This window comes from Melopsittacus undulatus, chromosome 7 (genome assembly GCF_012275295.1).
Source record: "Melopsittacus undulatus isolate bMelUnd1 chromosome 7, bMelUnd1.mat.Z, whole genome shotgun sequence".
Classification (NCBI taxonomy): Eukaryota; Metazoa; Chordata; class Aves; order Psittaciformes; family Psittaculidae; genus Melopsittacus; species Melopsittacus undulatus.
The window spans coordinates 12,553,369-12,575,921 of record NC_047533.1 but is presented as its reverse complement, the minus strand read 5'-3'; the positions used below and the strand labels follow the sequence as shown (position 1 = coordinate 12,575,921).

Sequence of the window (22,553 nt, the reverse complement as noted above, 5' to 3'; positions counted from 1 at the left end):
GTCCAAGGGGTAAATCAAAAGCCTATCTCCAGTTCTGCTGTAACTGTCTGCACACACTCATCATAATGCTAAACCCCCAGGTTAACCCTCTTCTGGGCACTGTGTTCACCTCTCTACTTGCCACACCACCTTAGGTTCACATAGCAGCAGCTTGTCCTGTGAGTCCCAATCCCTGTGACTCTTCCTCCTCTGTTAAAAGGAGCTAAACAACTCTTTCATGTCTAGCTTAAAAATAAGCTGTGTCTGGAAGTCATCTATTTATGCCTTTTTGGTTGTAGTTTTATTGAAAAAGCTGGTATTAACATATTTATATTTTTATTCAACAACAGTTAGCTAATTTGTGCAACACAAAGAATGCAGCCATGAACAACAGCTTTCAAAACAATCAATCAGCTTTACCAACTTTACCATCACTTATTCTACACCACTGAAAGCTCAAATTAAAAAGAAAAAGAAAAGTTGGAAACGCTCACAAGGACGATGTTAACTTTCCATACATTCAAGAAACCAGGAAACCGATCTGCAGTAGAGATGTCAAAGACAGGAACGGAATACTGGTCTTTGAAAGGTTTCTATTTATTTCCTCTATAATCACTTCATGGTATTTTGGTTGGGCATTTCATTAGTTCTATAAAGCTCCAAAGATATATTTCTTTCTTTAATTTTAACGTTCTTTTTGGTACCCAAAGCTGTAACAGAGTAAGGTACTTCAAATTAAAAACAAAAAACTGTGGTATTTATTAAGATCTGCTTTATAATAAGTTATCTATAGAACTTGAGAATGTTAAAAGCTAAATATATGTTTTACAGTACTTCTAGCTGTAAATGCCAGTATGATCTGACAGCATTATTTTTACTTGTTTTTGAGCTGCAAAGGTTAATGGAGGAGGCCAAAAGTCAAAGAAATAGTGACACCCTTGAAGCAGTATTTTGGCATTAACAAGTTTTCTATACAATTTACCACATTCTTAAACCTGTTTACAAGTGAGGGGAAAAGGCAATTTTGTTAAATTTCATCGAATAAATATGTACATGTACTGTCTATGCCTGCTACAGCATATACTGTCTTATAAACGCTCCCAATTCCCTTTCAAAAGAACCTACACATTTCATACTGTATGTTTGGTGTGTTTGGGAAGTGATGCACATGTGTTTGTGCTTCTACACACAAAGTACACAGCACTGATCTAGAAAACTTAAAAAGTACAGAGTTAATGTGTTGTGTTGTCATATAAAAGTTTTGTTTTATTAGTTCTTGTAAGCAGATTTTCACCCTTTCTGCCCAAACCAAATTATAAAAGCCTGCAGATCCCTTCATTGCTACATTCTTCACTTACCAAGAAATCAGTGCATAATGGCTTAGAGATTTATTTTTTCTGAGGAGTTTTAATATGGGCAGATTAACAGGTCACGTGAGTTGTGCTCTTTTATTCGTGGTTTGAGGAGAAATCCTTTGGGATATTAATTTTTCTGCCAGAGCTATTAGGGATGCAGCAGAACTTTCTTTTCCTAGATTAAGAGGACTCCCTGCCCGCTGCACTGTTCCCATACAATTCCTGTATGTGCCACACTGTTTGTGTGTACTTTCCCATTTATGCATCACTATTCATTTTAAACCAGAGACAGATCTAACAGTGTGTACGTGGAAGGTTTGGTTGGGTTTGGAGCTTCTTATGTTTCATATTTCTCCAGGAATAATTTTGTCTCCCAGCAGTGGACTCATTTAAAAGTGTTAAAATTCACTGACAAGTGCCACATCCCTCAGCACCATTCCTTTTACAGTTACATTGCCTGTATTCCCCAAGGCCACGACTAAAATAACCACGCTGCAATCAACAAACGAGGGACTTTCTGAAGTGTCTAGCAGTGACGTAACTTTCTTCCCACTGAAGCTGACTGTTGCCTTCAAGGACAGCACTTCTAGCCAAGGTTTCCAGAACTCCAACCCCCAGATGGCAGGATAGGTTTGTATGTCAACTGCCAGGCTGTGTCTGACCAGTCAGAAGTGGCAATGCCAAGTTTTTACATAGTCCTCCACGTGATGAAGGTACTTGTTATTGTTTTGAATAGGGCAAAGAGATCTATGGAGAAGAAACATCTTAAAGTAAGCCGGCTGAGTAACTATACCAGTCTGACACTTGGGAAGTTGAAGCACAAAGCAATGTGAATACATAAATAAACAAGAGGGTGTTGTAAAGAAGGGAATGGGATAGGTGAGACAGGGCAGCTTTTAACTGGCAGGGATTCTGCTTCCAGGTGTAAGTGTCATGAGGCCACTCCCAATGTGCCACATGGTCTAAAAGGATGTGCTATTCATTCACTCAAACAGGCCTGGCTTAGTTAAAAGAGGAAAATGTTACTGAAAAAATAATCAAGAGATTGAAGCAAAAAGCTCTAACAATGTGGTAAATGCTGTGGACTGCAAAAGCAGGCAGGGCACAGGAAGAGCATGGCCCTGGGAGCCACTGAGAACCTTGAAAAGACTAACGGGAGCTGAGGAGCCTCAGCTCTCCTCGGGAACACTCTGAAAGTGGATAAATACCCCTGTTTGTTTAAAGGAACCAATACAGACCACAGTACTGGATTTGCAGTCGTGCCTTTTACTTATACAGTTGCAGTGATGGAAAATTTGAAGTAGTTGGCTTGCCACCAATAAAGATACAGGCTGAGGGATGAAAGGATGCAACCTACAAATCCCACCACAGAAGCCACAATTTTTGTGAAGATCACATCCTTCTACAACTCTCAAGAGGCTGGTTTGTAAATATAGATGGATATTGATAAATCTAGTGCATTTCTGAGTTCACTTTATCCTGAAATATGTACAGATTGTTTGTCGCTGCTATAGCAATGATGTTCTCGGTTGGGTGCCATGCTGTGTGCAAGATCTTCTTAGTAAAGTCCAAACTGTCAACACTGATGTCGTCTTTCCTCCGTTTGCCTCCAACGCAGACCCTCCTGGGCTTGAGAATAGCTCGTGGTTTGCTGCTCTCTCGGGATGCCTCCAAGGTCACATCCCGCTTGGTGTTCCGGTCAAACATTCGGAAGAAGTTGTTATATGCACCAGTCATTATCACACTGTAGGGAGAGAGAAAGAACAAGAACAAAGAGTTAAACAGCATTGTGGGAAGTCAACTTTGATGGGCTCAAGACAGCTGAGCTTTGACCTCAGAATGAGACAGCTTCTGGCTTCAGCTGTGAAAAGAACATAAACCAGGAGATTCCCCACTACTCCCCAGAGTGTACAGTTTTCTACTACTGTCTTCCCTTTCCCTTCTAGAGTATGCAATGAAAAGTACAGTTAAGCCGAAGCATGCAGGAATGTCAGGATCACAGTATCATGAGAGTAACTTCATAAGACAAGAGAAGTAATATGTCCTAAAAAGTTATTTTTAATAACCCTTCAGCTTTTTACAAGTTGTTACACACAGCTACAGGTTGGACAGAGAAGAGATTCAGAGCAGCCCTGCAAAGGACTTGGGAGTGTTGGTCGATGAGAAAATGGACATGGGCCGGCTTCAGTGTGCGCTCACAGCCCAGAAAGCAACTGTATTCTGGGCTGCATCAAAAGAAGCGTGACCAGCAGGTCGAAGGAGGTGATCCTGCCCCTCTACTCTGCTCTTGTGAGACCTCACTTGGAGTATTGTGTGCAGTTGTGGTGTCCTCAACATAAAAAGGACATGGAACTGTTGGAACAAGTCCAGAGGAGGCCACGAGGATGATCAGGGGACTGGAGCACCTCCCATATGAAGACAGGCTGAGAAAGTTGAGGCTGTTCAGCCTGGAGAAGAGAAGGCTGCGTGGAGAACTCATAGCAGCTTTTCTAGTATCTGAAGGGGGCCTACAGGGATGCTGGTGAGGGACAATTCATTAGGGACTGTAGTGATAGGACAAGGGGTAACGGGTTGAAACTTAAACAGCAGAGGTTTAGATTGGATATAAGGAAGAAATTCTTTCCTGTTAGGGTGGTGAGGTACTGGAATGGGTTGCCCAGGGAAGTTGTGAATGCTCCATCCCTGGCAGTGTTCAAAGCCAGGTTGGATGAAGCCTTGGGTGATATGGTTTAATGTGAGGTGTCCCTGCCCATGGCAGGGGTATTGGAACTGGATGATCTTAAGGTCCTTTCCAACCCTAACTCTTCTATTATTCTATGATTAAGGATCACTTATTTCAGACTATTCTCTTTCCCCAGAGCTTTGCCTTTTCTGACATCTGAGATTTACCATGATCACAGAAAAAGCTTCTAAAAAATTTCCATGCATTTCTAACATTTTGATACACTAATAAGATTTACTATTGAATTATGTATTGTAATGAATAATTTGAAGTGTTTCAAAATGTTCTGAAAAGTGACAGAGATTGCACAAGTAAATTCTTTCCAGAATAAACCAATTTCCTTTCTGAGACCATACACCTTGCAGGTCTCAACACCATTAAAATTTGTATTTACAATGATGCTTAGAAATAAATACACTGATAAACAGGATTCTGTCATCTCTTCTATAAAGTTTGAATGAAGCTTCAAGTCAGGATATATTTCTGGGTCTGGGAGAAAGGGATAGAAAACATCCCTCGATCTGTATACAAATTACCCCATTAATCAGCTTGTAGTTTGAAATAATGGATTGCCAGTTGCTTCATTCCCCCTGTCCCTAGGGGAGGATATTTTGTCACTAACTTTAATGAATTCAGGATTTCATCCATGGCCCCCAGGTTATTGGATTAGCATAATCATGGGTTTCAGACCCCCGTTCTCGAAAGCTCATCCCCTGTGAACTTTTTCCATATGCAAAGACAGGGCCATGCTCAACTCTCCTGTCTTAGCTGCAGATAGGGAGTCTCTTCAAAATTTCCATTCTGGAAGTGGGCATCCACCCCAAACAGTCAGGTCTCCACAGGAAAAGCTGCACAGTTCCAAGACTCAGGCAATCAGGAGCTATTTGCCTTTCTAGTACAGCCCAACAGAGCATAGTTCACCTGCTTCACATTTAACAAACTAAAATCCATCTCCAATGACAGTTGCTTTAGCACTCTGCTGTTGTTTCCCACTTGGGGAGAAGCTGTGTTGAGCAGCACACTGGCCAGGAAAGCACAGCATATGCAATCATGGGAGAATTCAAAGGCATAAACTATACCCTGCACCATACAGAAGCTCACTAGCTGATTAGATTAGATGCTCCTGGATTTAGGAGCTGTCTTACACTATGTGCACAGCCTCCAGCCAGTGTTGCCTTGATCTCATTTGGGGCCATTAGAAGCTACTGTAATACAAATGAATAATGCACTGAAAATGGCAGAAATGGGAGCTGTGCAGCTAACTGCTCTTACCCTACAGCTACTGACTGACAGCAGCTCTGCTCACTTCAGAGCCACTGCGGGGTAACTAGAGCGGGTGAGCTGGATTTGTACCCTGTGAATCACTAACAGGACTGCCAGCTCCATCCTGCTTCCACATTTGCTGATGGCATACTGGAGTGTGATGACAGCTGATTCCACACTGAGCTTGTTATAGCTCCTGAAGCACTAAAGAAGACTGCTTCAGATCAGAAGGGTGTAGCACAGAGACACAGCACACACTGCCCTCAGCAACAGATCACCTCCAGCCTTCACCCTGTCAGGAGGCTGCTTTACTGAGCTCTCCAGGCAGCACACCAGTGGCTGCTCAGTTTGGGGATGAGTACAGAGACTTTGGCCATGTGTAGCTGCAGCTAGCCCTTGGGGTGTCTGCAGTGAGGTTTCCCTTACCTGCACCCCATCCTCAAAGGTCTGTCACAATCCTGCTTAGTAAGGCACAACTTAACATCCCCACAAGCAAAAAAAACAAGAGTCAGTGTGACAGCTTGATAAAACATATCCCAGAAGCTGCAGAAAGCCTATGGGTCAAGATTAGTGCCCATTTCAGAAACTGAATCAACAGCAGTAAATCTAATGCTTCACTCCCTCCAAATCACCATGTCTTGTCATTTACAGCTCCTGCTGTAATGGTTATTCACAATGTGAAAAAGTCGCGGCTATTTCATATCTCAGCGCTAGCACACACAGTTTGTGATTCAAACAGCCCAGCTCAGCACTGTGGGCTTTCTCCCCTCAGGCAAAACTTGGAATCAGATTCATCATAACACTGGAACACCGTAGGCCATGGGCTGCAGAGCTGTGGTTCCAGGGGAGTGGGGAACATCCCACTGATGAAGGCAGGAACTGCCAGGGAAGCAGTGTTGATGCAGGCAGAGTACCACTGCACCAAATGCATAGAGCAGTATATGTCAAGGATCTTATTTTAGGAGGTTTTGCTTGCAGTAAAACTGCCTTTACAGTCCATTTGCTTTTTAATTTCTTGAACACACGCGTCTTTTCAGAAGTCTGCTTTCTCCGGTCGGATTTACTGCAGTTATTTTTTTTAAACATATGTAGATGACTACTTTCCATGCTGGCCCTGTTTTTCTGCAGTTTAATGGCTCAGTAAAAAATAGCATTATGTAAATGAGAAAGTGCCCATTCTTGTTCAAGGTCACAAGCACAGATGGATTATAACCTTACCTGCTGCTTAAAATAACAATAAAAGAGAGCGAGAACTAGGTGTAAGCCTGTAATTTATTCCTGTTCAGGAAAATATAATGTGCAATAATGGAATGTATGCAATAAGGAGAAGTTTATGTACATACATATATTAGAATAAAAACTGTAGCTGAGTACAGGAAGAGTCTGTTCTGTATTCCCAGACCCTACTCTGCACAGCAGTGTTATGACAAGTGCTTGTACAAAACCCTTGCAAGTGAGGCTGGTTCAAGAAATCAAACAAAGCCTCTCACCCCAAATGTCTCACATTAATTCATACGTGTGTAAGGAAGCAGCCCATAAAAGCTCTGCCTAATCACCTTTACTTCTGTTTGTAAAGCATGTTAAAAGTTGTGCTACCTGTGGTCAGAGGCACCATGATCTCAGCCATGCAGGGGTGCTTAGGATGCAGAACACACTCCAGTGCATGCTGAGGAGCAGCACACTGATAGCTCAGGCTGGAGCTAAGCTGCTGATTGATAGAATGTGCCCAGCTCGAACCACCACAGCTACAGGCGGCACTGATTAAAGTATAATAACTTTCAAAGAGGGAAGAAAAGCAAAAGAAAAGCAGGAAAAACCACCAAATGGCAGTGATATGGCTGCCGCTGCTACACTTCACAAATTGGCAGCCTAGCTGGTGCTCTGGAAGCAGCAGCAACACCCCACATCTGCAGAGCCCCAGATGCATTCACACAGGTCCCTGTTAATCCTCCTGCACTGCCCCACCAGAGGAACATGTTTTCCTCTCAGCATGGTGCTGCTCTGCAAAGCACAGTGAGTGCTCTGTGCTCACCTTTTAGAGAACTTCCAAGCAAGCTCTGGGGGCTTCTGGCAATGCTCTGGGTATGAGTGCTCTGTGTGACAACAGAAAACACCATTAACTTGCCAGCCTGCACTGACACTGAGTACTCTTACTTATTAATGATGCAATCTGAGCCATCTCACTGCCACCAAACCTCAGTCCTCATGCGGGGTTGTTGTGGCCCAAAGTCCTTACTTTTTTTGTGAAAAATGTATTGTTACAGCAAGTAAAAGGGGAAGCAGAAAACCCCAGTGCAGACCAATCCCAATTCTCCTTTTATCAACTGACTTATCTTCTTGCTCCCTCTCTAGCCACCATTCTGTTCTTTTTTGCTCTTGCATCCCCTCCAACTCTGACTCTGGCCTTTACCGCACTTTCCAGGTAGGTTTCCCTTCCCCTTTCCTTCCTTCTCCCTTCCCCTTCCTCCATTTCTCTCTATTCTGCTCTACACTTTTTTAAAAATACCCTATCTGTTTCACCCTCTCCTGCTACTGAAGTATCCTCCTTAGCTTCATCCTGTTCCCTGCTCTGTTCTCTTTTGCTTCACTTCATCATTTCTGCTTCTCCCCTCCTTCCCAATCTCTTCATTTTACTTTTGAAGGTCCCACGGCTCACCCTCTCTCTGTAATCTCCCACTACCTCCCGCCTTGATTGCTCTCATGCATTGTGTAGCTTGCTCAGCTCTCAAGGGTTTGTGGCTTCCATCCTTCTTTCATCCTTCCATCCTGCTTCAGTCTTCATCTAGCTGAAGGCTGGAGAAATTAGCTGGTGGGAGGGTTTCATTTCTCATCTCACACAAATCACTGGCAGGGATTTGATAGTGCAGGTTGTGGCACCAGAGATGTTGGGATGCTGGGAGATCCACAGGGCCAGGCTGGCCATATACCAGCTTACCATGGGGTGCAGGAAAGGAGAAGCACTGCTGGTTGTCTATTTTGCAGAGCTGTTATTCTTGCCAACGGCTGTAAGAAAAGGATTTGCATGCACCCATGTGTGCAATCTGCTTTACAGCTGGGCAATCACAGCACAGGCCTTGATCACCTTTTGGCAAATTCCCTACTTCACCAACATTAAGGGCACATGAATGGGATTACATCATTTGTACTAAACTGCAATGAGATCTTCCATAACATTTTGGGGCACTGAGATTTCAGCAAACATGTCAATCATGAGAACTGGCGTATCTTTCTCATATCTGTTATCCCATACTTTGCTTAGATTTCTTTATTGCAAGCCAAGCTCTTAGATGTCATCTATGCTGCACACAACAGTTTTTATCAAAACTGTTCCAGTCAGCTGCCTTCCAGGATGTCAGGGTTTGCCCTGAAGCTCTGGGAGTATCTGGAACTAAGGCTTGCTTGAAAACAGAGCTATACTCTTTTCACATTGGTTTGTGCAGGTTTTGGTGTGTTTTGTTTTAAAGACCTTTTTAAAATAATTTTTTGGGCTAACTCTGGCCCAGGTTAGGCTTCCTGGATGCACAGACATTTTATCCACCTTTGGATTTCTATTGTCTGGAGGAATTCAGTTCACGTCATGGCTCACCTCCTTCACTGTTGCTCACAAGAGCAAGGAAGCCATGGGATGGTGTGACAGGACTAATGCTGGGCAAGGCTTAAGGACTGGTACACACCAGGTTTAAGGATGATAGAAATACAAAGGCACTCCATCTAACCTGCTCCTCACTGCAGATATGGCATCAGAACACTGCCTGAGGCAAGAGAGGCAGAAAGAGAGGCACAAAGAACAAACTTTAAACCTCCTGGGGAGCATCCTGATGGAAGAGTTTGAGACACTTGATTCAGGGTTGTGGCACTGCTGTACAGCTGGCTGGTATAAAATTGGGAATAAGAAGAGGGGATCCCCAAGTCCTTCCAAGCTAATATTTGACATGCTGAGCTTCAAGAACAAATGATGTCCTCTAGCTCTGGAGCATGCTGCCAGACAGGAATAGACTGTTAACATCTCATCCACTGGGATCTGCCAATTCCGCTTGATTAGAGTGAAGGCTGACGGATATTCCATGGAATGAATGACAGTTCAGTAGGGAAGGACTGACTGAACAGTTGTATGTGACTTCACTCATCTGCTTACAGCCTATCACTTATCATGATAGTATTCAGAAGTCTCCCTGGAAGGGTTCCCATACACTCATTGATATGAAATCTTAAAAAAAGTAATGAAGGTGTTTACCATGTAGAATTGCTGTTATTTTTATCTTTTACTGGCTCTTTAACACACAAACAGCTGCAAAGGTGCTAAATTTTGTGGTAAGACTGAAACAACAAAATTCATTTGGTTGACAGTGGGAAGAAAACAGCGACTTGCAGGTCACTAGTAAAAGATATGACTATGGAAGTGAATGAAAGAACTAAATTACATTGCTGTATAAATAGAGCTCATGTATTCTATATAGTCATGTAATGATGTATATACAATAAAGATGGCATGATTTTAGTGTAATATACTCAGCTAGAGATAATATGTGCTCATCTGGTTGAATTAGTGTAAGACCCCTGCCTGACTTCCCCCCTGACCACTGCTGTTGCCAAAGTACATAGTGATTAATGTGCCCTTCAGCAAATGAGATCGGCTCTGTCTGATTGTATTAGTTCCTGTTCATTGGAGTAACTGAGCATCAATCACGTTCTAATCAGAGCTCACGTACATTGATTTTTTTTGTAAACAGCCTCACCATCAGGTTCTATCATAGCCCAGATTAACTCCTTAGTAATGACAAAAAATAATAAAGGATTGTCACCTAAATAATAAACTTGCTTGAATTTTTAACAGCAATCCTGTCACTTCAGATTGTCATTGTAGCTTTAAAGTCTCCAAAGATAAAATTAACATGTTAAGAACTGTAGTTATTAGTTATGTAGATATACATATACATATATGTGCAGTACACTATTACATACTGCAGCATCTCTTAAGAGTACTTTTTTTATTAAGTATTGCTTACCCTTAACAGTAGTCCTCTTAAGAAAATATGCATACAAAGATGACCAAATTGAGTGACCTTGCTGTCCAAATTAACTATTCTTTAAGAGTTATTGGTAGCTAAATATAATTTAACACCCACCAAAAAATACCATCCTTGTAGTGTGTAGCAAAACAATATAATACTTGTCATACACAGAAGCAAGAAGCTCAGATGTTCCTCAAAAGATCAACATCAGTGCTGATATATTTGACTCTTAGAAAGAAACAACTAAATTAAAGAGAACCCTTCTCTTTTGTCAAATGTTGCCAGCTACTCTACTCAACAGTTTCTTACAATCAAGAGCAGTGCATTGTGTTCAATGACGGATTTGGTAATTGTGCACGACTAGTAACGCGTCAGTGTCTTGGCAGTACAATAAATGAAGCCCTCACAATCTAATGTTCCCACTTAATAATTACTCACTGCATTGATCTTTCTGGTCTGTCAAGTAGGAACAAAAATATTACACTCACTTTAAATCCTCATATTGAATAATACTTCTATTATTATCAGGCAACTAACCCAAGACAGGTCTTACAGCACTAATGAGGACGGGAGCACTTCATTTGACTACAGGAGGCTGAGTCTGGGAACAAGTGACCATCCTCTGGAATGCACTGGGAATTCCCATCAAGGATAAGCGAAGTAGTTTGAAAGGATGTGAAAATCCCTGAACATTGGGGGCTTTGGGCCTTCAAAGTTTCACAGTATCTAAATGATTTGATTGTGCTGTTCTGTGCCAGATTTAGGCAGGGAACAGCACTGTCCATATTTCCAATAAATGCTTTAATTTTGGTATTTCTAGTAAGATCAAATTCAAGCAGTATCCAGTCTGCTGAGATAACACTCTGCTAAAACACCCATCCATGCATGGGTCTGGGGGGTTCAGAGAAAAGTTAAACATAAAACTTCTGTGGGTCATTCCCACTTCCTGACCATATCAAAGCCATTTCCACAACAACAGCTGGTGCTCAAGTTGCAGTCGTAGCAATCTGGGAAGTATTTTGCCCAGTGTGGTCTACCAAAGTAATTTAAAATGACCAGCAGTTTGTATTACAGGGGATACTCAATGCTGAGTTAATCCTTGCCAGAAAACACACTTCTCTGGCATGCAGACAACAGAGATCATGGAAGAATATAGTTTTACTTGCATGATAAATGACACATGGTAAAAGCTCATTTATTAGTAAATAAGAGAGAGGGAGAAGGACTTTTGACAAGGGCAGGTAGTGATAGGACAAGAGGGGTGGCTTTAAGATGAAAGAGAGTAGATTTAGATTAGATATTAGGAAGTTCTTTACTGTGAGGGGTGGAGAGATGCTGGCACAGCGTGCCCAGAGAAGCTGTGGCTGTCCCATCCCTGGCAGTGTTCCAACACCAGGTTGGACAGGGCTTTGAGCAGCCTGGTCTGGTGGAAGGTGTCCTTGCCAGTGGCAGGGGGTTGGAACTGGATGAGCTTTAAGGTGCCTTCCAACCCAAACCAGTCTATGATTCTATAAACACATAATCTCTCCACTGGGCAGGTGCAGGAACTGAGCAAAGGAAAGTAGCCCAAAGGGAAGATGCCCCTTACACAGGGTACAGCATTACACCTTGTCTGCATTTGTAGAACACAGGACTGGAAGGGACCTTGTTCTGAACTTCCAAGTTCAGACACTTGCATTTTAAGCAATGTCTCATATAATTGCTTTCACAAATTTCCTGAGCACTATCATCAAAACAGTTGTGCTGCTTACAGCTCCACTAGTCAGGACCAGAAGACTGCTCCACACGGTCACTCTCTGGATAGGTACAAACCACCTCTAATCTAAAGGTTATCATTACCTGTTCTGTAGCTATTTGCTGTTGTGTCATTTACATTTACCTTAGCTAGACCCTCTTCCTTCCTATGTATACCTCCTTGATTATATCCTATTTTGCCTTTCCTATTAGAAGGAAGTATAATCTTGGCTTCTCTATTGCTAAGCTGATTAAAAACAAACTCCTGCCCTCTCCTCTCTTTAGAGCAGCTGTCCATTAGTTCTTCCACCTTGGAGATGAGGGACAACAAATGGGTAACTGCAGTCCATAGGTCTTTGAATAAGACCCTAACATCATGCAGTTCTTTTTCTCTGCTGGATATCCCAGCCTTGCCCATTCAAGGATCATATCTGCCTTTTTCACAGCTGCCCCACACTCTGTTTCATAATCCTTGCCCAGTTCAGGGGGGCAGGCCTGCTACAAATAACAATGAGATGAACTGGTTTTCCCTTTTCCAAATGAGAGGCTAAGTGAGCTGAAGGCACAGTTCCAGGCCTTCAGCATGTGCCAAACCTTTGCCTCTTGGCTTGTAGCATTGCTGAGCCAGGAGTCACTGTGTGCCATTCAAAACTGGCACCTGTGCTCTCTTGCACATGCATTTTGTAGACTGCTAATCCCTTCCACAGTCATCTAGCATATGAACGTCTCTGTGAGTTGTTTCCAACTGATAACATGAAGGTTTGTGTCTTCTTTTAACTAAAATCCTCACCCTGTTTTATACTCTTGGATTTCATCCATTTTTATTATCCCATTCTTTTCAGCTACTCATTTTTTCCTGTACAATATTCCTACTCCCCAAAGTACTGCCATAATTTGCTAACATTATGGCATTATCACACTGCATCCTAGCTCGCACTCTTTGACTTGCTGTGCCAATATTTCTCATTAAAATACTCAACAAGGTTTTATGTCCAAGAAAAAAACAAGGAGCTCTCCTTCCACACACAGGGAAAGGGACTGCTCTGGTGAAGGTAGGTACCAGAAAAAACCTGTCATTTGGCAGCAGTTTGCAGAAAACCAGTGGGTGCTTGAGGCTGCCTTTCCTCACTCCCCATTTCCAGTAAATGAGCTGAATTTCTGAAGCAGCCCATGTGTAAACAGAGGATCACAGAAACTTCCTTAGTGTGTTGGTGGGGCTGTGCAAGCTGACAGCATTATTTTAACTTTTGCAGGCCACTTATGATTTTGGTGAAAAGAGACAGAATCAGAAGGGTTTTTTCCCCCTAAGGCATGAAACAAGATTAACAAGGTATACACCATGTGTAAGGAGGTCAGAGGTACAACCCCGCCAATATCCAAACACCTTTTTTCAACCTGAACCTGTGAAGATGCAAACTGTTTAGTGGTTTAGTGTGAGGTGTTCCTGCCCATGGCAGGGGGGTTGGAACTAGATGATCTTAAGGTCCTTTCCAACCCTAACTATTCTATGATTCTGATTCTATGATTGATTTTATGATTCTATGATGTGGAAAATAAACACGTGTAACACTTCACTTTCTTATCGCTCCCCACTACATGGACACTCTTTTGGTAAATGAAGACAGTGATGGACTTAAAGATGGATTACCTGTCTGATCCATTCCATGCACATTCAAACTTGTCAAAGATGCAGTCATTTTCATAGAGGGAACACAACTTGCTCCTAAGGTAATCATGGACCTGTTTCAAAGAAAATAGCTGCTGTTATTCTTGGAATAAAACTAAATATAAAGCTCCACAACCAGCCCCCCACACTCTGCTTTATTTCCCATGTTCACTTTCCAAATATGCTGCACAGATTGGTAGCCTTGCAGAACATGCTGTGTTTAAACCCTAAAGAAGGTATCTGTACTTTTCCACAGTCCAATTAACCTGATGCTACAGAATTATTGTTGCAGGAAGGCATGAAGCATACCTCCCTCAGCAGGCTGCAGACCACCCCTCCTCAACATATTTGCTTCCTGCTTGGGTGATTTTCTCAGTGTTAGCCTAATTCCCAAAGACATTTCACCAGCTGATACCCTGGATGTGCTAATTAATGTGCAAGAAATCTAATTTAAATAGTAACAGAAATGTCGTATTCCAAGATAAGCGGAGTCTCATTTGAGGCAGAAAGAACTTGGCTCCCTTAAAAGAACCTGTACATATAGTATTACATAGATTTGGGTAAGGTATTTCAGAAGTCAAATAAAGTATGGTTGTAGTTGCACAGGCTGCAAAGTAGAACACTAATTTAGCCCAAGGATATCTCCCACTTGGCTGAGACTTAAAAACAACATTGTAAATTCTCATTTATATATATTTGAAAAGTGGGACTATGCAGCAGATCTCTCCTCTGGGCCACACATCTCTGCTGAACAAAAGTCACTATAAAGAAATGGGTCTCATACAAACTGCTTCAATCCTTTGCTGAATTTGATTAGATTTTCCTTCTGGATGATTGGTTTCATTCCACAAGGAAATAATGAGCTAGAAAATCCCTGCCTAGATGAATTTACTAATGCACTTTCACTGCTGATGCTTTCTTCTAGCTGTTGTAGGAATTGTAAAACAAAGACCTGTGGATGGCCTCTCAGAGCACACATACCAATCTCATAGCCCAGGGGCATAATTTAGCTCTGACATAGAGGTATTGGTTCTTGCAAGTCCAGGGAGACTGCTCCTACTCATGGATGCTCAGTATCCTTCTCTGGCTTGAGGGCATAAACATTTCTTCTGGTAGCTTCTATCAGACCATATGAGGGACAATGACCTTTCACTTACATTTTCTTTAACCCATTTTCAATAGCCAAATTGCACTGTATCTTAGGAATATTTGTAATGTAAGGTTATTAGTGATTATAAATTTTAGTTATGGATCAATTTCCATTAATAGATGAGTGAGCATTGACTTGTATATCAACAGATGTTTTATACAGCAATAATAGGCAAATGGCAGATGCGGATAATACATCTCACAATTAAATGCATTTACCCTCATGGTGAGTAATAGGTCAGAACACTTAAAGCAGTGATGCAGTTTCTTGCACCCTCTGTTATTAAATCCTTTCATTTTATCTTCAAGCCTTTCTATGTTAGCAGTATAATTTCCTTTATCACCTTTGTGAGCTCCTAACCTTTCGAAGTAACAGAGAGGTTGGGTAAGCCAGAAGGAAATAGTTGCATTTGCCGCACTGATTGTCATTTCTAGGTCTTCTTCTTGTTACCATTTCCAGCAGCCATCTGTCATGACCACTGTCACGTATACACCCTTTGCAAAGTGCGTCCAAATCCACAGCTTGGAGCTGTGCCTTTCTAGCACTCTGTCAAAAAGCATTTTGCAGTTCCTCCTTCAGATTTCTTACTGATCTCTTCAAGGTCTCAGGTCCTTTTGTTGACTATCTGCAGACTTGCACTCCTGCCTTGGACAACCAGCTTCCTCCTCATGTGGACCCTAAGACTGCTATATTTGAACACATTTAGACCTTCAGAGTGACTATAAGAAACTATGTGGAATAAATAAATTCTCTCCTTGTTTACATGTTCATCTGCCCCTACCAATTGAGAGTAAAATCAGATTTCCCTTGTCTGCTACATAGAGTTCTTACCACATATGAATAGTACTTGAATGTAAACCAAATTCACTCCTAACTGATTACAAAATATATTCTCCTTTTCTTCACTGCCCTGTTTTAGGTCAGACCTTCACAAAATTATCTAGTAATTCTATGCTCCAAACTGGGAGAGCAACATGAATACACAGGGAGCTATTTCACTGGAACTGAATAGTCACAATCAGAAATTGTACTGGTGTGACACATTAGTCCAAATCCCTATGCAACAGGCTGTGCTAAAAGTGGATCAAGCTATTATCAGCTATGAATGTGTTCAACTCTGGCTGTTGCTGGCATGGTTCTGCTGGGTGATTGACCTGGAAGCATCCGAAGAGCATCCTGTTGGGTAGGGCTGCCTTGCAACATTCAAGCACTGGCCATTCCACTGTATTGCTCTTTTAGTGCTGCCCGGTGCATCATATGCTGTGTTTTTGCTTTTATGTGAAGCTAAACCAGGAGAAAATCATGTTGACTCATTGTCAGCAGATACGTTTCAGCAAGGCTGCAACAGCTGCTCTATGCAAGAGCATTCTTTTAGCCACAGCATTGATATGCAAATGAACTTGCATGAGGAATTTTTTTTGGTGTTACTAAAATTGTAACCTGATAATGAAGTAGTACAGTTACAAACTTCGCTGTTTCTTACAACCCTGCAAGGGTATCTCCTGCTGTGACCCTCTTCATGAGTCTCACAGCTAGATAATATCTAAGTGGCTACCATGCAGTGGATGAAATGAGAAATCCAATCTTTTAATGAATATCTTTTACTCTTTTAATGATATACATGTCATCATAATTATGTGCATGCATAATGGTATCATCTGTTGCCTTCCGGTGATCTGCCGCAACAAACTTTTAGAGAGATTTCCAAGTTTACACATGAGATTTAGGTATGTGAGAGAGAAACACCACTAAGACAAATTATTTAAAAGAGTAATTTATAACCCTTTTGCTTAAGAACAGAATTTTGTACTTTCTGCAGCTGAGAACCACGAAAGGCTGCCCAGAGCAGTTGGACTATGTGAATCCTATGGAGTCCTGTGCTATTGGCTTCCTAAGGCCGATGAGTTCCAGATGCTTCTTTAGTCCGCGGTTAACACTCAGCAATGCAACTGTGTAGCCTTTACATTCTCCACATGGAGAAGTATAACTTTCTAATTGCCACCGCTATGGGATGTCAGACAAATTTAAAGGTGGCCAGCTTGTTTCACAGCTACCTACATAAGGAAATATAAGCAGATGTCAGTCAAGACAAACAGGTTGGCTTGACCAGCTATTCCTCTCCAGGGACAAGGTTGCATACTCCAATCACATAAGTATAAAATAATATATTATCTAAGTTCCCCAAATCTGAGCTGTGACTCTGTTATATAAAACACAGTCTCTCCCTTATCCTCCCACTCCATTTTCACAGCATATCAACATTTCTAACACATTTAGCATTACAAGTGCTGCCATTTTCAGAGGAAAACCAATTCTGTAGTCTTAAAGGTACAGAGGCTCAGACTTTCCAATACTTACAGGAGAAACATTGAAGAGTATCCACTGAAATGTAATGGGTGTACTAGATAATACTTGGGCCCACTTTGTCTACTAAACACTAGCTGATAAATATCTCCAACATCATTGATGTAAAATTTCAGTTGTTTTGACAAGACATGCTACCAAACTCTCATTATATGTTATTTTAAATCAATCTTAGCTATAATCATTGTGAACTACCGTACCACAGCTGCCATTATATAGACAGAGAAAACAAGGGATCGTTCCAGCGCTGTCACAGGACTATGTCTTAGTAAACCCTATGAGCCAGATGAATGATGTTTTTCCTGCTTTGCATACTTTTCTGTAGGTAGCTTAACAGTTTTTCTCATTGTGCTTTCATAACAAGCAGTTTCTGTGTCACAGATATATTTTCCTTCTTCAAAGCAGAGTTAAAAAATGTAAGCACAGCCTCATATTGCCAAACAGAACAGATGTCAGAGTACAAGCTCAGTGCTGGCTGGAGCCACTGGCATTTTGTCTGGATAATATCACAATGAATTCAAGCAACCAGATGTGTCTGTCTGGCATTCAGGAACTGCTGTGTCAGTGGTGATGTCAGGGCTGAGCACTGATTGCTTCTAGAACTAGGCACAAGGGAGAAATGCATAGATGAAGTTTTTAAATGAAGTTCTGAAATGACAGGGGTGTAAACTCTCAGCAGTCCCAGTGGGAGCTGAATGCTAAGAACACACAAAATCCTTTCCTCAGTTACTTTTAAATGTTAATAGTGAAATACATCATTTGAAAACAGATGCCAAAGTGAAGAGACAATTTCCCTTGTTAGAAGCATCATTACCTTCATGAACCCAATCCACAGTGAGTGCTACTCTGGCTCCCCAGGCCATACACTTCCTTACTAATGCTGAAATTACCCTTTTCCAACTACAGTGACGCCACTGTGAGGATTTTAACCACAGCTCTCTTAGCTGATTCCTTCTCAGACCAAGCAATGAGAAGTTTAGGAAAGCGTTCCTAAACATCACAGGAAAACACTGTGTTTTTGAACAGTGTTCTGCTTTTATATTGTTGCATTTCAAGATGTAGGGGATACCTACCTGGTATGTTTCTACGGGCTTCGTTTCCATGTTCAGATCCCAAACTTTGACAGTGAGGTAATCTCTCGTTAGCATGTATCTACCACTGTGACTGAATTTGACATCTGACACTGAAGAGATTATTTCTGAAAAGAATGATCTGTTACTGGGGTCTTCTGGTTCTTCATAAACTGTTGAAAAAAAAGAAGCAAGAGAGAAATTAGAATTCTATCAAAAATTGCTCTGTTGTACAACTGAACTGTGCATTTCCTCTGAAACATGTAGTTCAATGTACCAAGGAACATGATACAGAATGACCTATATTCTATATAGATATATGCACTTAATTTATTCTTTATATAAAACTGTAAGCTTTAAATATTATAATTAACCTTATAGCTAAGGGTCCAAAGCATCACTTTGGGAAATGGTGTAAATACAGAAGTTAGTTGACTACAGCTACCTATAGCAAGGCAGTTCACCTATGGTCATCCTTTCTGGGGTTCACACGTTCTCTTCCCTGTCTTAACCAAAATTCAGGTGTCCCTGTCACACAAAAGGTGTACATGTGGTCTCACAATAGGGTTGGTATTCCCAGGAAGGGTGGTTACTCAAAGCCTGCCCTGGCTGCCAGAGGCAGCTGGCCAGTCTGCAGGCTGCTCACCGGTCATGTCTCAAGGCATCTGAGACTAAACACAACAATTTTGAACAGCAATTGCAAACTGCAATTACCTCTTCCTGAGAGGTGAGCAGAAAACAGACAGTGATTTACCATGTGGATACATGGACTGCTTAGTTGATGTGCAACTGCTGACAGTTATGGAAATAACTAACTCACTGTACATGCTGGTTAGCTGTTCTGTGCACTGCAGAATCAATCCAACAAGGATCACACAATATTGCATACAGTATTTCCATACAGGGAAATCCAGCTCCTGCAGCTAGGAAATGGTCATTCCTGCTCAACTGTACACAATAATGATACTGGATGACTTACATTGAAATGTAGGAACAACTGGTACTAGTGAGCTCTGCTTCAGGTATTACAGGTCCACCAAGGTCTTTCCATGGTCTTCCAGTTTGGTCTTCCCCAAAATGCCTGCACTAACTCTAACCCTACCTACCAGGTGCCTACAGCAAGTCTACTGTCTTTCTGCAGGCCATGTGATCCAAATGATCTCTAAGGTAAACTTTCGACTGAAGTCAGGTTTTCAGGATGTTTCAATTCTCACCAAAATCAGTGGGGTTTTAGCAGATATGTCTAGAATATTCTTTGAAAATTGGCAATTTAGAGTGTCATTTTCAAGTCTCAAAAGCAGGTGAAGAAAAGCCATGTGATGAGACGTGAAAACATGCTGAAAGTAGAACAACTTCTTACTGTCAAAACAGAGGTTTTTTTTTTGTAGTAGTCCAATGCAACATTTCTCTCTCAACTAATTTATCTGACTATGATTCAGGCTGTTGAAAGCAGCAAGGTTACGATTTCCATCAGGTGAAATAATGTTCTGCTGAAAGTTAAGGGTAAGCATGTGGGTGAAATATGTGGGGTAATGCAAAAAATGATGGGCAATTTTCTTTGGGGGTGGGCAGTGGAACACAGCCAGGCGTGCACATGAGAATGAGGTCTATATTTGAACATGTACCACACATCAAAATGGTAACGAACTACTTCAAAAAAGGGGGAAAAAACTTTTCTTTTCAGACAGGCTGTAAACGAACAACTTTAAATAGCTCTGTAAAAATTTGCCTAGACATTGTGCAAAGCAGGTATTTTGTAATTATCCTGTCAGGTTTTCAATAGAAGCCTGACGAGCACAAAGCAATTATCATTTCTCATACCTCTTCCCTTTAATCTGTCCAAACTCTGCACTTGGCTGGCAGGAATTTAATCCTCCTAATTATGATGTGAAGTTGCTATTAAAACCAGGAAAGAAAAAAAACCCAACTAAACACTAACTGAACTTCATTTATAGCTGAGATATATTTTCTTGGCTCTGTGTGTCTCATCCAACTGATTAGGCGTAATATTTGTACCTGGATATTCTGTATTTTATTGCTTAATGAGATTAAACCATTTCATCCTTTATCTGCACTGTTTATTGCTTTTCTATTCTTACCACAGTTAAGTATTAGAAAGACTTAGATTAATTAACTGCAGAAACTAATGCAGGCATGAAAGCCTTGTATCATTACAGAAAAAAAGATAGTGGTAGAAATTTTAGTAGCAGCAATTCTTTGCAGATAGTTCCTATAGTCAGCATAACCAAGCCAAGAAAATTGTTACAGGAAATTAAGCAGCAGCTCCCAATGTTACAGAGAAAGCTTAGTAAGCAGCAGCAAATGCCTGAGCAACCAGAAGAAGGCATTGGCCTCAGTAAATGAGATACAGTGTTCTTGAGTCTTGGCTATTTCTGGTTTAGAATTGATCTAAGGTTATGCATACACTGCAAAAAAGCATAATCTTCATTCAGTTTGGCTACTACAAGTTGAGTAATTGGAGATGGAACAGCAGTGACAGCCATATGACTTGGACTTCAGTTCAGGCAAGCAATTTAAATTCAATCCTGGCTTTCTCAAGCTGATGGAAGAAAACATGGTGCTTGCCCACTGTTTGCAAAGCCAGGCTTACCAGCCTGTGCTGGAAACACACTTTCTGTTCACTACAGTTAAGACTTATCTTTTGGAAGCCACTTTTATTCCAGGGGGCAATCTGCACCCAAAACACCAACCTTCAAGTCTAGCATACTTTTCTGTACCTAAATAAATCTCATTAGACCAGGACCTGGAATCAGAACTGAGATTTGATTACAAATTCTATTATACTCTTTGAGTATTTTTATTAACTTCTTAATAACTAACTCTTGCCATGAAAAAGGGTATTTAACTTTCATTAATATTGCTCTTGATGACCTTCACTGTGCTAATTATATGAAAGACACTAAACTACCTGTCTGGTTGCAAACTAATGAACATAGGAATCACAGATGGTGTGGTGTGCTGAGCTTTAACATGACACTACTCAGACTTAAATATGACCCTCATGACAGGACTGTGGAATAGAGAAATATCATGGGGATTACGGAGAGAGCTGAGCATATCTCTGAGTAAAGCCAGTGTTGGAGAGCAGCCTCCAAGGAAGGCACCAATCCTGCCCCTTACTCCACTGGCAGATACATGGGTAAGCTGGGAAGCCTGCTTAGGGCTCTCATCAAGCTTACGTTGCACTCTGGGTGCTGCCACTACTTCCCATTTATTTTGATATGGGTCTGATTCCACAAGCTAAAAGCTGTACGTTTTGGACAAGACACATCCGATGAAAAAAACCCAACCAACAACTAATCTTCAAGTTCAATTCTCAACTAACGGCTGACAAAAATTACTGGTACACACGTGAATGTATCTTTTCTTACACATCTCGTTCTTTTAGTTTTACATTAATTGCAAAAAATGTGGTACTTTGAAATCCCACTATAAAGGCCTGAAGAGAGACCAGGTAGTCACTGATAGTACCTTCCTCTTCAGCTTCACCAGCTACCTTTCATTGCAGTACAACATTACATTTTCCCCTAATACGCAACTGGGAAAGAGGGACATCAAACTATCACTATTCCAACAATAGCCAAAAATAACTCAGCCTCAAAAACATAAAACCCCACATTCTCATAAAAGGTTTTCCTCTTTGTTTGTCCCATTTCCAAAGATGCACATTTTTATGGAGCCATTGCTTTTCTCCAGACTTCAGCACCACTGAAAATTCATCTGTAGTTTGCTGAGCAGAGCTTAAATCACTGCAGGGTATAAATTCTGGCATATGTGAACTTTATAAAATAATAATAATGCTAAAAATGGCTCATATGGTAGGTGCAGTGTCACAATCTAATATGGCATACAAAACTGTATTCCTCCCAAAGCCATTGCAACAAGAAGTATACATGATTCTCTACATCATACTACAGGACCCCAGTTAATGCCTTGGCTGAATTTTCAACATTCCCTCTACCTCCTCCTTTTCCTCTTATTTTCACCTTTTGCCTGGATCAAATAAACACACCAGCACTCACAGTACTGCTACAAGGCAGATGGTTCCAATATACAAATAGGAATTATGTTTTTAAATACACAAAAAATAATGATCTACTTAAAGGGAAACCAATATCAGTATCTGAGATAATATGAGTCAGGGCTTAGAAAAACTATCTCTCTAATATAATGAAAGTTTATCTGGAGCTACTTTTTATTTTCAAGCTGAATTTGAT

At 41.2% G+C, this 22,553-nt stretch overlaps 1 protein-coding gene across 4 annotated transcripts in view; it reads right to left on the bottom strand.

Annotated features, from left to right (window-relative positions):
• Positions 1-255: 255 nt before the first annotated feature.
• PPP2R2C (protein phosphatase 2 regulatory subunit Bgamma) overlaps positions 256-22,553 on the bottom strand; it is a 200,622-nt gene continuing 178,324 nt past the window's right edge. For 2 of the 4 annotated variants that reach the window (XM_031048435.1, XM_031048436.1), the window contains exons 7-9: positions 18,319-18,488; positions 13,714-13,805; positions 2,584-3,078 (exon numbers count right to left, since the gene is read on the bottom strand). In XM_031048435.1, the coding sequence (XP_030904295.1) occupies positions 2,787-3,078; positions 13,714-13,805; positions 18,319-18,488 (554 nt within the window). In that variant the 3' untranslated portion in view covers positions 2,584-2,786. Of the gene's footprint in view, positions 3,079-13,713; positions 13,806-18,318; positions 18,489-22,553 lie in introns of all 4 variants that reach the window. The other 2 variants (XM_013128901.2, XM_005148501.1) reach the window with 2 other exon arrangements.